The sequence below is a fragment of the Anopheles aquasalis genome, chromosome 2 (assembly GCF_943734665.1).
Source record: "Anopheles aquasalis chromosome 2, idAnoAquaMG_Q_19, whole genome shotgun sequence".
Taxonomy (NCBI): Eukaryota; Metazoa; Arthropoda; class Insecta; order Diptera; family Culicidae; genus Anopheles; species Anopheles aquasalis.
In genome coordinates this window covers 66895647-66911657 of record NC_064877.1, presented here as the reverse complement: position 1 = coordinate 66911657, position 16011 = coordinate 66895647, and the positions used below count along the sequence as shown (strand labels likewise).

Below are 16011 nucleotides of genomic sequence, written 5' to 3'. Positions count from 1 at the left end.
GACATGTCGTATCACTGTATTTCTGAAAGCTTTCGTGACGTAGGGTCGGAAAATACCCTTTGGACAGTCGCAGTAGAGTTTTCGTGTGCTGCCTGGAATCGCGACCTTTTGCAGGAGTAGATCCGTCTTTATCCTTCCTTCGAGTATGTCACCCAGTTCTGGATCTAAAGACTGATCTTCTGATAACTTCTCGTAGTCTATCGAGGAAATGGTTGTGATAGTCTCTACGCGCGATAGTAAATCTGCTGTGATGTTCTCTTCACCAGCCACGTACCGGATGTCGGTAGTGAACTGGGCTATATAGTCGAGATGACGCAATTGACGAGGTGATGCTTTATCACTAGATTGATGGAAAGCATACGTCAGTGGTTTGTGGTCCGTATATATCGTGAAACTCCTTCCTTCAACATAGTAACGGAAATGATGTACCGCCAAATAAATTGCGGTAAGCTCACGGTCATATGTAGAATATTTCTGCTGCGCTTTTTCGAATTTTTTGGAAAAATATCCCAAAGGCTGCAGCTGACCGTTTACTTTCTGGTGTAGGACGGCTCCTGCGGCGACATCGGATGCATCTGTCCACAGATATAATTCTGCGTCCGCATCAGGATGTGCCAACAGGACGGTGTCCACCAGTTGTTGTTTGCACTTTTCAAAGGCAGATGTAGTAGCTTCCGACCAAACTAGCGGCGTCTTATCATTTTTCTTATTGCCGGGCATCATCTCTATCAATGGTCCTTGTGCCTCCAAGGCATGCGGTATAAATCGCCGATAAAAATTCACCATTGCTACGAACCGCTTCAGCTCCTTGACTGTTGACGGCTTAGTGAACTGACTTATTGCCTCCACTTTTTCCGGCAGCGGGCGTATACCTTCCGCGCTGACCTGATGACCAAGGAAAGATAGCTCAGGCTTGTCAAATTCACACTTTGCCGGGTTGATCTTCAGATGGCACTCGTGCAGTCGTTGAAATAAAACTCGCTGATGCTCGCGATGTTCTTCCAGAGATTTAGATGCTATGATGATGTCGTCAATATAGGGGAAGACGAACTCGAGTCCCCTTACAGCGTCGTGAATCAACCGTTGGAAGGTTTGAGCAGCGTTCCGTAATCCAAAAGGCATGGTAGTGAACTCGAAGAGGCCGAAAGGTGTAGTAATGGCCGTCTTCTCAATATCGTCCGGATGGACCGCTACCTGGTGATACGCTTTGTGCAGGTCGACTTTTGAAAAGATAGTCTTTCCCTGCAGTAGCACAGTGAAATCTTGAAGGTAAGGCAGCGGATATCTATCCGGCACTGTTATGGAATTTAATGCTCGATAATCGCCGCACGGTCTCCAGCGGCCGTCGGCCTTTTTCACCATATGCAGTGGACTGGCCCAACTGCTTTTTGATGGCCTACATATTCCAAGTCGTAGTAGTGCTTCGAACTCTTCTTTGGCCGCTGCGTACTTATCCGGTGGTAGGCGGCGTGGTCGGGCAAACACTGGAGGTCCTGTCGTTTCTATCCGATGAAAAATCCCGGAGTGGACCGGAGTTGTGGGTGACGTTAATGATGTCAACCCAGGAAACTTCTTGATTAACTCACTGACCGGGCAGGATTGATCCAGAGTAGTAATGGTCATCTGTGATGACAGATCTGGTGAGCCGGACACTTGGATACCCGTAAGCCCGTCTAGCAAACATCCGTTTCGCAGATCCACTAGCAGGTGATAATGACTAAGAAAGTCAGCACCTAGCATAGCGGATTGCACATCGGCGACGACAAATTTCCACAGGAACGCTCGGCGTAAGCCCAAATCCAGTTGATAAAGCTCTTCGCCGTATACTGTTATTCGTGATCCGTTCGCAGCAAATAGTTGTTTAGTTGTGGTATCAGCTGGTGGTCTGCTGACGACTCTTGGCATAATTGAAACATCGGCGCCGGTGTCGACTAGGAAGCGGATACCACTTTTCCTATCGACGATGGTGAGTCGGCTGCCGGAAGGTCGCTCGTTAGTGTTAGCGACATTGGCTTCTGTGCTGCTACGTTCTTGTCAGCTGTTTTTTGATGCAGGTGGTTGATGCTCTTCTTTTGGCTGCGTGGATGAATCTGAAGCGTAGGAACAGGGCTGTACACAGCGGTGAGCATCCGCACCATACTTGCTGTGATAATAGCATACGCTGCTCTGATGGTCTCTGCGTGCACCTCCATAGCGGCTCTGGGATCGATGACGTGATCCAGACCGGCCGCGCGGGCGTCCATTATACTGAGGCTTGTAGTGGCTTGGATATTGTGGTGCAGCTGCAGCAAAAACCTGCTGCGGGCGAACTATTTCCGCCAACTGATCTGCCTGCTCGGCCAACTGAACAAGGGTCAGAACATTTTCGGAGATTTTCAAGACTGCGCGGGTCGTCTCTGGGAGCTGCTGCAACCACAAAAACTTCACTAACTGTTCATCTGTTAACACGCCTCGTGCCAAATCCTGCATTTTTCGCAGTAGCTGTGACGGTTTGCAGTCTCCTAATTCGCATCCTTTCAGCAGTAGTTGTATACGCGCCTGATCGCTGTAACTATACTCTTTCATTATGCGCGCTTTTACCGCTGAATATTGCTCTGAGTCCGGGGGAGAGCGCACAATATCTGAGCAGCAGTCTAATATTTCGCTGTCAATAGCTGCTATCACATGGTAATATTTTGTTTGCTCCTGAGTTATACCACTTAAGGCGAATTGTGCTTCCAGCTGGGCAAACCAAAGCTCAGGACTTTTCTTCCAGAATGGGCCTATCTTTAACGCCACCCGATTAACAGTGTAGGACGGCGTCGTTTCATTCGTGATACTCGGCACGGCAAGGTTTTCCGAATTTTCAAGCTTTATACGGGCCAACTCTTCCCGTACGCGTGCTAGCTCCTCTTCAGTTGTTACTTTCGCCATCGGAAATGCTTAAAGTTACTATCTCACGCGTACAGCGTTTTATTCTCAGTACACACGTGACTTCACTCACGAAACGCGCGCGGCTTTTTCTCGATACGCGCGCGGTTTTTTTCTCAGTAGGCGTGCGGTGTTTTTTTTTTTTTTTTTTTTTTTTTTTTTTTTTTTTCGGAACGCAAGGGGTTTTATTCACAAATCGCGCGCGGTGCTATTCTCGGAACGCGTGTGGTCTCACTCTCTCGAAACGAACGTATTGTCCTCCAATATGGCGATTGATTCCGAAAATATCGGATTTTTCTAACCGCAACTTTTCGTTGGATACAGACACCACACCGATCACAGTAGGACTCCAGTAATGCGCGAATTTTATAGCCGTGTCTCTGGCGCGCTAGCTATCTCAAAGATCTGCTCATTTCACCGGACAAAACACAACGTCATTGGCGGAAATCTCTTCAACACACAAATCACTTTTCCCAATCACGTCGGGGTCACCACTTTAGGAACGGATGGTATGAACGTTCCTCTTTTTATTACACGATGGGAAAAGGATTGGAGTGGATGAGTTACGAGTGTGTAGTTGGTTTATTGCACGGAACTATGTTTTAACACTCGGCCCTTGCACCGTGCCGCGGACGCGTGTAGCTTCGCCAAAAGCCCGGATTGAAAGAGATCGAGAAATCTCCAGTTTACTCTGATGTGTATGACGCGTTGCTACGCAACGCGCGTCTCTAGGCAACGAGCGTCTCTAGGCAACGCCTAAGTTAAGTTGATAATTAACGAAACGCAATAGAATCTTGTAGCCAAGACTGCCACAGCTTCTTCCTGCCTCGAACGCTTCTCCGCTTGGGGGAAGAGATGCAAAGACCGACGGCGGAGAACCGGGAAAGAGTAATAAAAAAGTGGGAAAAGCTGAGAAAATCTTCCACAAGGAGTGAAGTCCCGTTTTTTTCAGCAATCTCCCAGCAGCACGCTCGCTCGCTCGCTCGCTCGTTGTAACCCTCTTGGACTCGAACCCCCGCGCGTCTGTTTTTTCGACAAAATGTGGAATGTTGCCGGAAGCGGCACCTGTCTCGCAGGGAAAAGAAATGAACAAAACCCATTTCACGAACGAGGGGGCGTTGTGGTGATATGATTTTGCTCAACCGGAAACCCTCAGCTTGCTCAGGATAAAGGAATTGAAAGCTGGTGGTGAGCCGAGTTTATGTGTGTGCTCTGGAGAACAACACACGTGCCACGATGTGGATGTCTTTTCGACAAAAGAAGCTGGCGCAAAAGTTTCGTTCGGAGTGAAATGATTTTTGATTGTTTGTGAATTTGGCGACGGTCGATTTCGTTAGCACCGTTGTTGGTTGCAAACAAGGAAGCTCTTCTTTGAGCTAGATAAGGAGATTGGAAAGCCAGCTGCTTTCCGGGTGCTACAAATTTTGCCCGTAAGCCTTCGCAAAAGTTGCTGAACGGGAAGCGGGGAGCGTCACGAGGACGAGAAGTAATTCCGCAGGCGCCTGCCACGAGCAAGGCATCTGTTGCCATTTTGTTGTCGTTCAAGTGTAAACAGTTACATTTTCGTGAAAGTGGAAAATGTTCTTCTTCGTCCTCCTCGGCCTTCTCTTCACGGTTAGATTCTACTGGAGAAAAAGGGAGGTTGTGGCACATAATCGTGAACTGAGGAAACCAAGGAACAAGGAATCACAAATTATAGCGACAATAGAGATAATCCTTCTCACAAGTGTCGCTGCCACAAGTCTTCTTTGTGGCAGGAGCAACAGCAGCAGCTTAGCTGTCACTGTCCTTTGCTGCCGCAAAGGGTTTCACATTCACTCCCGGGTATATTCGTGGGCTCTGCAATCCACTTTTCCCAAGCTAGCATATGCAAACATGCGAACAACAACCGCTAGGTTCTCTTCGATACAGTTCCGGATGGAGTCGAGGGTTTTTTGTTTTTCCAAGCGAAATTTCCTTCTTCCGGACGCTTCTACCGTGCACCTCTTGGCAAATGCTAGAAAGGCTGTGCTGCAATCAAATCCTATGTGCCCGCGGCCGGATGTTGCACTTTGTGTCTCGGCGGTGGTGGATTTCCCGGTAATAGTTACGGATTAACGGGCCACTATGGTGACAGAACGAATCGCTACGAGGTACGAGGCCAACTTGCAGTCGTCGTCGTCGTCACACGCAAAAGCGCACGCTTGCTTCCGGAAAATGATTTTAGGAGAAGGTTAACGAAGCGAAAGGTTGCCCACGCCAACCGACCGACCGCAAAGCCCTCGTTACGCTTTTGTCGCGTCCTTTCTAGCGCTTTCTGGTGGAAGCCGCATATTCGCACCTTGGCGCAGACAGTCACCGACCGGCCAGGACCAGCGGTATGAAGGTTGCCTGTTGCATGGTAGCCGGTTCACAGATGACTGTGCTGGGCTAACAAACCCAGAAGCCAGATGCAAATGCTTGTCAGGACAAGGGGCGCGACTCTCTTTCCACTCAAAAAAGGAAAAGAAATAAAAAAGAAACGACAGGAGGAGAAAGGACTTTCATGCATTTCTGCTATCCCCGCGGCACAGTTGCTCCAAAGCGTTGGGTTTGGGTTTATTTGGGAAAAGAAAAATGATTTCCTCGCTTTCCATGCCGCGAAGTGGTCGTGGCCATAGGGTTAGGATCACAGGTCGGTTGTGAAGTGAAATTTTATCACCCAAGTACCCATCCATGCTCCGCCCGGTGCCATGCTTTACGATTACTGCAGCGCACTGCGCCAAAGTCGAGGTTGAAAGGTCAGGGTGCCGGTTCCGTTCCGCGAGGAGCGATTGAGTTAGGTCTGGATCCGGATCCAGAACGAGAGAAGGATTTTCAGAAGGTTTTTTGCATTTCCTTCTCTCAGTCAGTAACAGGGAAGCTGGTGGTGCTGCGGCTGCTGCTGCTACTGCAGGTACTGCGACTGTTGACTTAGCGTCACGCGAATGCTTGATGTTAGCATAGTGGTCCTTAAATGGTGCAGCAAGAGGCTTGTTTGAATTAGAAGCATTTTGAATCCATTCCATTGATCTCATTTATTATATTGTTCACTTTGCATGAAACCACCAAATACTTTCGCAACGTTCTCGAATGTGCATATTAACATAAAATTAAGCTCTACACTGTCTCTCAATGGGAATTCTATGGTCAGCGTCGTGTCTGGCACACCTTTTTGCATCCATTTTTTTTTCTGCCTGCCACCCCAGACGATGGAACCTTGATAAGCGGGGATCGATGAAACCGAACCATCGTTGCTTGACGCTCGTTCGTTTGCTCGCTCGCTGGGATCGGTTAACAAGCAGCCGGATCGAATTTTGCACACATTTTCCACATCATAAACCCGGTCCCCGATCCTTTTACTGCCGCTAGAAGGATTAGTGGGTTCCGGGAAGGGAAGGGTGTATGAGAAAGGTGTGCCGTCCGTTACACGGCTGGCAACATGCTGCTTAAACCGATAACTGAAGGCTCACTACGGGGAATCCGCCGGGATCGGGCAGGATTGGATGGAAGCCCTATCCAGGCGTCTACGATGGGAAATCCGAACAAGAACCCGGCATTTAACAGCGTCATAAGCTGGACCACCCGCGGACGACGATAAGGCTATCGAGCGCTTTGACGCTCCGCTAACGTGCACTTGATGGTGGGGAAACTTCTTATTTTCTCTTCTCCTTTTCATCCCCCCCCCGATAATAATCGTTTGCTACTCGGAAGCGCACCGCGAGAGACCACAAGAAATTGGAAAAAAGGGAGAAAAGAAATGGGTAAAAAACTGGGATGAAAATAGGTGGAAAAACTGCTTCGCCTTTCAATGAAGCTTGATTTTATGCATCGATTCCATGGTGGTGGTTCGGGAAAGCGTTCCTATCATCGTCGTCGAATGACATCGATGATAATGGTTCTACTGCTGTTGACAGGAGAACATTCAGGCGAACAGGATCAGAAGCGAAAGTAAGGGACTTACAAGAAGATTACGCTAAACTTACTGCATCCTGCAGAATGTATGTTCAATGATCGACGCAAAAAAGAACGGACTAAAGTACTTTGAAAAGCGGAGTTTTTTTCACAATCAAACAGAGCAACTGACAAACAGACAGAGAGTACACGAGAGATAGAACGAGATAGAGAGAGAGAGAGAGCTAGTAGAGGAGACGACCACAAGGATGCAAAACATTCAAAATGCAAAATAGACATCAACGCGGACCGTAAATACCTCCCCTCATGATGATGATGATCATGGAAGTTCAGCTAAAATACAAAACCAAATCAAACAAACCAAAACAGAGAGAAAACAAGGCGGAAAATACCGTTTGTGGTTGCAAAACACAAAACCATACAAAACTAGCAAAAAATATGGCGATCGCAGTGAAAGATGAAAGCGAAAAAGCGAGCGGCACGGCGCAACATAGAATCATAAAAAATCACACACCTACACAGACAGGACATTGAGCTAGATGTGGGTAGTATTGAGCACACACACGCGGTCCACATACAAATAGACACACAGCCATCCAGACACAGACATTCACGGACATGGAGTCAGAGGAGATGCGGGCTGATTAGTTGTTTGTGTGGCCCACAGGCTTAGTGGAGAAGGCTAATAATAAAATACTTTTCCACGAACCCGCCAATGGTCATTGCGGCTTCTATTTCCGTGGCCCGAGGGGGAGTCCGTGACTCGTTGTGGAAATGCAGTGAGCAGTGCGCAAACTGCACCGAGAGTCGTGTATTTGCCCCGAAATGGCTGCCTGGTTTTCGTTGGCGCGCGCGTTGGTGGAGCATGGAAGCGTTACGAGCACATTCGCATTGTTCCGGGTCTAGGTTTTTCTCTTTAGAAGAAAATAAAAGGTGTTTTCCCTGCATGTTTCCCCGACCGACGAAAATCCCGTGCGCGATTCGGCGCGACAAACAGATTAATACGAAGGAAGCTTAACCGTGTCTCGAGCGGTGGCCTTTTGGATAGCATGGTTTTTCATTATCCCATCAACCACGCCATTCTGTAGCAAGCGCGTGTGTATTTTTATGTGCTGTTGATATGCTTTGGCCAGGATTACCGTGTACATCGCAGCATTTTTTTGGGGAGGCCAAAAGAATAGACACCGGAGCGTTCCTAATCGTACCCGCCAGCACGCCAACTCGTTCAGCGCGCGTGCAGCCCGTGGACATCACGTTAACGACGGTGATGGCGGATGTTACGAGCATAACAGAAGCACTGGGAATGTTTCCTTTTTTTTCTTTCCAGCGCATTTCACTCTTGCCACGATACGCGAGGGCATATCAGTTCGTTTATGATTAGTCTCCGGGAACGCCCGGGTTTTTGGCTCGCGTCACCGGCACGTCACATGGTGGTGGGAGGGTTGAGGACGCGACGCGTGCCATGTACAGCCGGGACAGGATTAGCGATGGAGCTTTTCGTTATAACAGTTGGGCCATTTTGCCACCCGCTTTGCCAATGTACGCCGATGCTGCGTCTAAAGCCAGCCAGCCAGCCAAGGATCGAGGACAGCGACCGGGTCACGCGCAAAAAGAGAGAGAGAGAGGAGTAGAGAGAAGTAGAGAGAGCAGAGCAGAGGCAGGATTCACACGAAAACGACGAATCGCGTCGGGGTTCTATGGTTGGTTGCGGCGCTCCAAATCAAAACGCTTTTCTGCCAATAATTGGTGAGTTGTTCTCGAGTTGTAATCGAGTTGTTTAACGTGATCGCGGTGAAGTGGTTTGTGTTGTTGCTGCCAAGTTGGGGTATTGGTTTGAGTTGAGTTTGGAATGGTTTTCGGCTTCGTTTGTACACGAGAAGACTTGTTGCTGAATGTTTGCCTCGTGGACTATGAGGAAAATAATTGTTTTATCGCGAACATATTATGCGAATGTGTCTTTGAAGGCTGACAAGGGTTGAGGTAAGTTTTGCTCTGCTACTGATACATTCAAGGTCGCTTTCAATTTAACAAACATTATAACAAGCGATGATTGCTCGCAGATGCTGTTCGAAGTATTCATCATCGAAGTAGACATCGGACGAGCTAGAACCATATATTGCCTTTATTTTCTATCGCCTGTAGTTGTTCTTTTGCGGAGCGAGTTAGTGGTTCTAATGTTTGTTACTACTCTTGAAAATTAAATAAAAAAGTATTTTAAATTAGCAACTAAGCAAATCAATCCAAAATCGACGTAAGTAGTAATATAAAAATTAATGTATCTAGTGTTGAAATATCTGGTACATCAATTCTATTGTAATCCATTCTCATAAATCTCTTTCACAATTGCAGCACTGTGTGACATGGTACTGCGCAATTGATAAGCTGATCGTCGATTAGGCAGTGATTCGCTCGGAACAAGGCTGCACTAGGTAAGGGAGTACAACACTACCAACCACTATAAATCGCTGTTTACGATGCTTGTACAGATTTTAATCTCTCTGTTGTACATACCAACTCTCGCCATTCCGTTTTTATGTTTCTATTCAATACGAGCAGCTATCAACTGGTCACGTAACAATCGTTACACCATGCAGGCGTTCCATCGAGCTAATGGCCTCACCTTTCCGGTTAAGCTAATCTCTGTAGTCCTAGCCCGGGGACTGGCTGCTTATTTCGTAAACTGACACCAAATGGCTCGCCCATAAACCACCGAGCAACGTTCTTTCGCTCGCTCAAAGTGCAGAAAAAAAACAACAACCTTTCAAGCAACGATACTTCACGTTACCGGCGCACGTGAGGGGCAGTCACTGCGCTGTCCCCCTGGCAGGCCTCACGAACCAGCCGGCCACCAAATTGTCCTGTATCCATTTGCTGATGAGCAAACCACTGGCACTGCCGCAGTGGCAGCAACAGCAGCAGCAACAGCAGTTTAAGCTAATTAACTAAACGAACTGTCCAAACCAACTGACACGGTGCGCGGTTAAGCTCGGTGTCTTTCTGGGAACTGGTGGCAAAAGGCGACTTCGCAGAACCCCTTTTCCCGCTGGGCTTTTCTGGGTCCGGTACGGGAAGGCATCTCACGGAACTATCCCCGCTGCTCGGTACGTGCTACGGGATGTGTTTTATTCCGGGAAATAAAATAAAATATACCAGAGCGTATGTTTCGTAACACCGTTCCGCCATCGTTGGCGCTTCCGTTGGCCGGCGTAGGCTGGAAGGATGTTGCGACCCGTGATCCCGGTTACCGGAAGTGGCGCTTCACCTTGAACGAATGGCGTCCTGGATTGGGGCTGCTGCATCGAGCCGCATGACCCGGAAACGAAATGAAAGAAAAATCCACTTTCCAGGCAAACATGTTGCCCACTGGTGTTGCCCACTGCTGCTGCTGCCACTGTTGCTCATTGCCATTCGTGAGCTGGTGAGAAATGGGATAATCACGACCATTTATCTTCCTTTACTGCTACCGTTGCTACCGTTGCTACCGTTGCTACCGGTTTCTCGTGTTTCGAGGAAGGGGAATATACTTATTATTCGGCATCGCACGCACACATCACCATCGATCGTGAGCGTGCAATCTGCGTGGTTTTATGTGATTTTTCGCGAAAAGGATTGCGAATCTTTGGGTGTATCTGTGCTCCATATGGTAGTCACACTCGTCACTCGCACTGGCAGTCTGGATAAGCAATGGTTGAGCAATGGCCGAGCATTCCATCATGTTAATCATTCCCACCCAGAACCTGAAGTCATTTGACTAATTACTGATAATGGCGCATGACGCGCTTTATGTCTCCTTCCACCCGTTGCCACTGTTTCGTTCTTTCTCTTTCGCTTATCTTCTTTCTTGTTCATTCTGCAAGGATAACCAGGAATGCTATTAGAAAGCAGCGAAAGAGGAGCTTTTTTGCTGTAACAAAAACCCCTCAGGTCTGGTGCAAATACACTCGTCAAATCATCAGCTCGCTCGCTAAGCGGCCAGCTAATGAGATTTTGATCGTTACCCACCCTGAACGCGACCTTTCGCGTTGGATGCGACTGCGGATGCGGCTTCTCCACCTTTGGGGCTGCTTCTTTGGGGCTGCGGGAAAACTTTTGCACGGTTAAACTCTTCGGGGAGCGCTGCTACCACCGTGGTTCTGAAGATGACACAAGAGATTATGCCTTCGCTCGGGCCCACGGAAAGTTTCACGGACGCATTCAACTCAGATTGGTGCTCCCTTGGGCGGGCGGGCGAACGGGCGCCCCGTTTACCGCATTAATCCTTTTGGGGGACCCCGGACACTGACAGGCAGGCAGGCAGGCAGGGTGTTGCCGCCGGGAGTTTCCGGCCACGGAACGGAATCTCTGCGTAGCCGACACATGACAGATGCTAAGCAGACGCTCGCTCCGCTCAGGTTCCGCTGTTGTGATTCCGTTTGCTCATGTTTGCATAATGGGATTCGGCGAAATGAGCAACGTGCGCGACGAGGGGGATACTTTAAGAAAGGAGGAATTGTTTGCATAACGGGGAAAGCAATCCAGGGTCTGGATGGTTTAGCCCGTGATCGATGTCGACTGTCCTTAGATTTGATCTTTTGATACTGCCTCTGATGCTTTGCATTGTGCTTTTCAGGTTGGGATCACCCTGTGCGTCAATGGGTGGTTGTAATATTAGTAACAATATGTTAATTACAACCAGGCTGTAGACTTGAATGACTTAATAGAGCAGGAGAACAAGATGTCTTAAGACCTGAGTGCTGATGGTTGGTTTGCTCCTAATGATTGAAAGTATTTACTCCCTCAAGTCATTACCCGAACACCCAGCCTGAATTATATTCCTTTGATTAATGTTGATTGGTTTCATTTGGCTTACAAATGCTTTTGTGTTGAAGAATGGACCAAGGCGAATACCGTTGACCATCGCCAGACCAAGCAGCATAAAGAAATGAGTCTCGGTTCGCACTAATGAGCTCCACGATGGCGTCCGGTCAAGAAAAATCAAGAAACACCTCAGCCGACGGCGATTGGCCTACCCAGCGAAACCATGAAACCAAGGTGACCAGAATGGAAACCAACGTCGGGTGTCCATTAAGCAAACAATGCGGTCTATGGTCACCACATTCACCGCAAACCGCATAGGGTGCTCCTCCTCCCTTCGCCGTGGTGTCTGGTAAACCGAAATACCACAAATGTCTGGCGGCACACGGTCCGACCAGCACTCGGCAGTCAAGCATCGCGAAGAAGGCGTCGTACAATGCGTCTCCACATCCGCAACGCCCTTGCGCTGAACTGTGTCCAAGCGCCAGCGAGGACTAGGACCTCTGCTTCGTCTTCCAACACTCCAACCAGGCAGCCAATCGATGCCAGCCAGTTCGCTCCCATTGTCGGTGGTTGTGTGTCCATTTTCGCTGCCCTTAATTCGGCCAACGGCGCAATGGAGTTGAAGAAGTCAACTCTCTCTCTCTCTCTCTCTGCCCCGCTATTGTAAAACGAGGTGGAACAGGACCAGGACCGTACTCCACCCACGGCTTACCACCCATGGTTTAGAGTTTCATGGCGTAAAAGGTCCGTACGACCGAACGAAACAATAGCTGGCGCCCTCGGTCGTTGTCGTCGTCGTCGTGGACGTAGTCGGTGTTGTCGGAAGGAAGCGACATCGAGTCAACTGTCATGTTAATTACTTCCACCCGAGCACATGGCCAAAGGAGCGTGCAGTCATCGTCGGAGTACCGGGTCAGACACCGGTCGCGACCCAAAGATTCCGTACAGTACAGTCCAGGCGCAATGGCGTTCGGTTTCAGCGCTCCATTGGATGGAGGTTCTGCTCCGTTTCCGGTCAATCGTAGCAACGGGGTGTCGATCGAAGGACAATAATGACAATGGTGGCGGGTGGGCCACCGTGTCGTGTCAGAATTCGTTTCGCCATTCACGGACCACTGGCTCACTTCATTTCGCTTCAGTTGAGCCCCCGGGGCGCTTTGTGGTGAACATTCATTCGGGAGCGATTTGTCTTCTCCTCGAGAGTTGCTCTAAGGGCAAGGATGTTCAAATCGGCGGAGGGGCTGCTGGTGTCGATTCGGTTTGAATTGATTCGGTCATTTGTTGTACTCCACGGAATGGTGACCTCCCGAGGAGTGCGCAAGTTCCCTTCGATCCGTTTTGGTCGGCAGATTGTGGTGCCGGAAAAGTTAAAGGATATTTACACGGAGTCAAGAGATTAGATGGATCGTGGTTGTGGTGCAACGAGAAGCGAGAACACAGCGAAAAGTTTCAATATTGGATTAGTTTTTCTCGTAAAATGCTGGAGGCATAAAACAGAAAACTCCGTGTAAATTATATGAAAACAAATCATCATCAAGGTAGAAAGCTAATGTGAAAATCAAGATTGAAATGAAGAAATTGGCAAATTACTAGCAGCACTGGGCAGAATAACAATTCCATTGGCACTCGTTGTCTCATTCCGTTTCGTGACACAATTCCAAACGAAGAAGAAAATTAGAAATGAAGTACGGTACAGTAGCAGAGCGAAGACAAATTGACAGCGGTATTGTCTCGGTGACGTAAAAAGGGTTCACCGAAGAGGGATTTTTTTTTATCAAACGACCCGAGATCTTGCCGCGTCGAAAGGATAGATTAAAGGAAATGTGGTAAAAATGCTGCCTTGTTCCATTCGTTCTCGAGCTCTGACCGGCAGCGATGGAGCAGCACGGGTGTTAATCAAGTAAAGCATAAGCTGGACGACGGGCTCGTCCCCTTCTAGCTGAATGGATCGTTCCCGTCAACGCAAGGCAGGTGAAAAGGACCGTGAGTAGAAGAAATGTTGTAGCGAGTGGAATGTCAATGTAATGAAGGTGTTCGTTCCGCGAATCATCGAGCGCGCTTTCCAGCGCGGAGGGTTGAGATGCGGTTGCGGTTGCGGTACGCAAAGTTTCACAAATCGGCGGTCGACGGCCGACCCACAAAGCGGGCGGAACGGGGCGTGACAAATTAGTCCACAGGAAATGGGCACCGGCCGGAAATGGATGGTTGCTTTTTGGCGAGGCGGCAAAATGAGAAATGGACTTTGTACACTGCTTGTGGTCTGCGGTGGCAGGTGTCACACCATTCTAACGGTGATCACGATATGGAAATACGTAGGCGAGAGGGCAAAGGGCGGTGGTGCTCATGATGAACAGTAAGCGTCCCGTTCGGATTCTATCTCTGTACATTCTCCGGACGATACTTTCCACTGCTGTTTGCGTCCCGTTGAAAGCAGAATGGAGTGTTAGCAAAAAGAAAGCAAAACAGGTTTGAAGCTGACTAAACTATTGACCAAAGGCAACAGCGGGGCTTTGTTAGCGGCTAAAAACGCGGAACAAACGTAGCGTAACGGAGTGGATGTGCTGTGTGGCGGGGGATAGCAGAACACTTTTGCCGCCCGTCTAGTGCTTCTAAGCACTTCCGACACTGTCCTGTGAAAAGAATCAAGGTTGGCAGAACGGCGGCGCCTTCAAGCGGTAGTCGGGGCCGGCTGCCGAAGGTCAGCAAGGTTTTTGGCTGACTTCTGGGCTTTCGGAGCCGCGAGCCAAGCGAGGAAGCCGGGTGTATTGTGGTTTGAAGCGAACGAAATGAATGGACAGCGTAACTTACCGATCTTTGGCCCCAGATCCTTCGTCTTCACCTGGTTCATCCGGCGAGCCATCGGACCGGACCCGGGCATGCCCATTCCACCGCCCTGGCCTGCAGCGGATGGTGTCCGGATGTGGACGATGGTTTGGTGAATACGGCGGCAGGCGGCAACAGTAAGCGGAAGGACGGATGTGATGTGGTCGCGGTGAGGCACGTAAAAAAGGGGCGGAATATGTAAACAACGAGGAGAGGAGAGTGAGCAAGAAGGCAGCGAAAAGCCGTGAAGTAGCTAGCTGATTGAGAGGCGTAAGGACAGATGGAGTACGTAGTGACACTTGAAATGGTCTGTGGAATAAGCTACTATTTATCGTCGTACAGTTCAAGTTAATCAAGAATCGTTCACCGAAATGGTAGTAAAAAAACTCTTCACACTGGCTTAGGACGCAACGTACTTTGTACTAAATTCTGGACTTTTCTTGTAAACAAAGATTGTAGCTAGGATCTGCAACAATTATTTCGCATTTTCGTGTCCACTGCAGGAGCACATCATGGATACAATCATGGATTGAAGATAAACTCACCGGCAGTACGTGGTTGTCGGAGTTGTTCCACGGGCAACACTCGTCGTCGCTTCTTCGGCAGCTTGGCACGGGCCTGCGTGTGCGAGTAGTACATCGCAAAGTTGCTGACGATGACGGGTACGGGCAGAGCGATCGTCAACACACCGGCCAGCGCACACAGCGCACCGACAAACATGCCAATGTAGGTTTTCGGTGCCATATCACCGTACCCAACGGTGGTCATCGTAACCAGGGCCCACCACAGCCCGAGCGGAATGCTGTTGAAGTCGTTGTGCGGATTCGCCTGTATCCGCTCGGCGTAGTAGACGAGGCTGGCGAAGATGACGATACCGAGCACGAGAAAGAACACCAGCAGCGTCAACTCCTTCGCCGAGGCCCGAAACGTCTGTATCAGGATTTTCAGGCCGGACGAGTGGCGCGTCAGCTTGAACAGTCGCATGATGCGGATAATGGAGAAGAACTCCAGGATGTCGGCATTCTCGAGATGGGACGCGAACCGCTGCAGCACCAGATCCACGTAGAAGCTGAGCGTCGCGATGTAGTCGATGATATTTACAGATGATGTCACGAACTCGCACTTGTTGGGTGAGGAAATGAAGCGTACCTAGGGGGAGACGGAACCGGAGGCGAAACGGATTGGGGAAGTTAAATCGATGGAGAAAGTATTAAGCTGCAAGAAAAAGGAACTTCAAGCTGTGGGAAATCCGATAAAAGCCCAGACGGACCGACGTCCTGTTCGTCGGTCCATCGGGCAAACCAACAACGCAGCAGGGAACCGAAGCAGCACAGCTCCTACTGTGCACTGCAACTGCAATGGCCACACGGTCGCTTCGATGTGGTTTCTCATCCTCCTGATGTGATAGGGATTCATTTGATTGTATCCCCCCTCTCGCACGGTCCTTTATGGACGGTTCTCCTTTCGCTGAGCAGTTAGTGATGGTATGGACGGTTGGTGATACTCCTCCAGGCGTTCCAGAAATCGGATCCAATACAGTGTGTGGCAAGCTGCCGGAGGATTGTTTTA

The 16011-nt window shown here is 49.2% G+C and overlaps 1 protein-coding gene across 5 annotated transcripts in view; it reads right to left on the bottom strand.

Annotated features, from left to right (window-relative positions):
- The window catches only part of LOC126570385 (potassium voltage-gated channel protein Shaw), a 62554-nt gene that overhangs the window by 16180 nt on the left and 30363 nt on the right, over positions 1 to 16011 (bottom strand). For 3 of the 5 annotated variants that reach the window (XM_050228111.1, XM_050228115.1, XM_050228112.1), the window contains exons 7-8: positions 14988 to 15591; positions 14428 to 14517 (exon numbers count right to left, since the gene is read on the bottom strand). In XM_050228111.1, the coding sequence (XP_050084068.1) occupies positions 14428 to 14517; positions 14988 to 15591 (694 nt within the window). Of the gene's footprint in view, positions 1 to 7556; positions 8379 to 14427; positions 14518 to 14987; positions 15592 to 16011 lie in introns of those variants that run through there. The other 2 variants (XM_050228116.1, XM_050228114.1) reach the window with 2 other exon arrangements.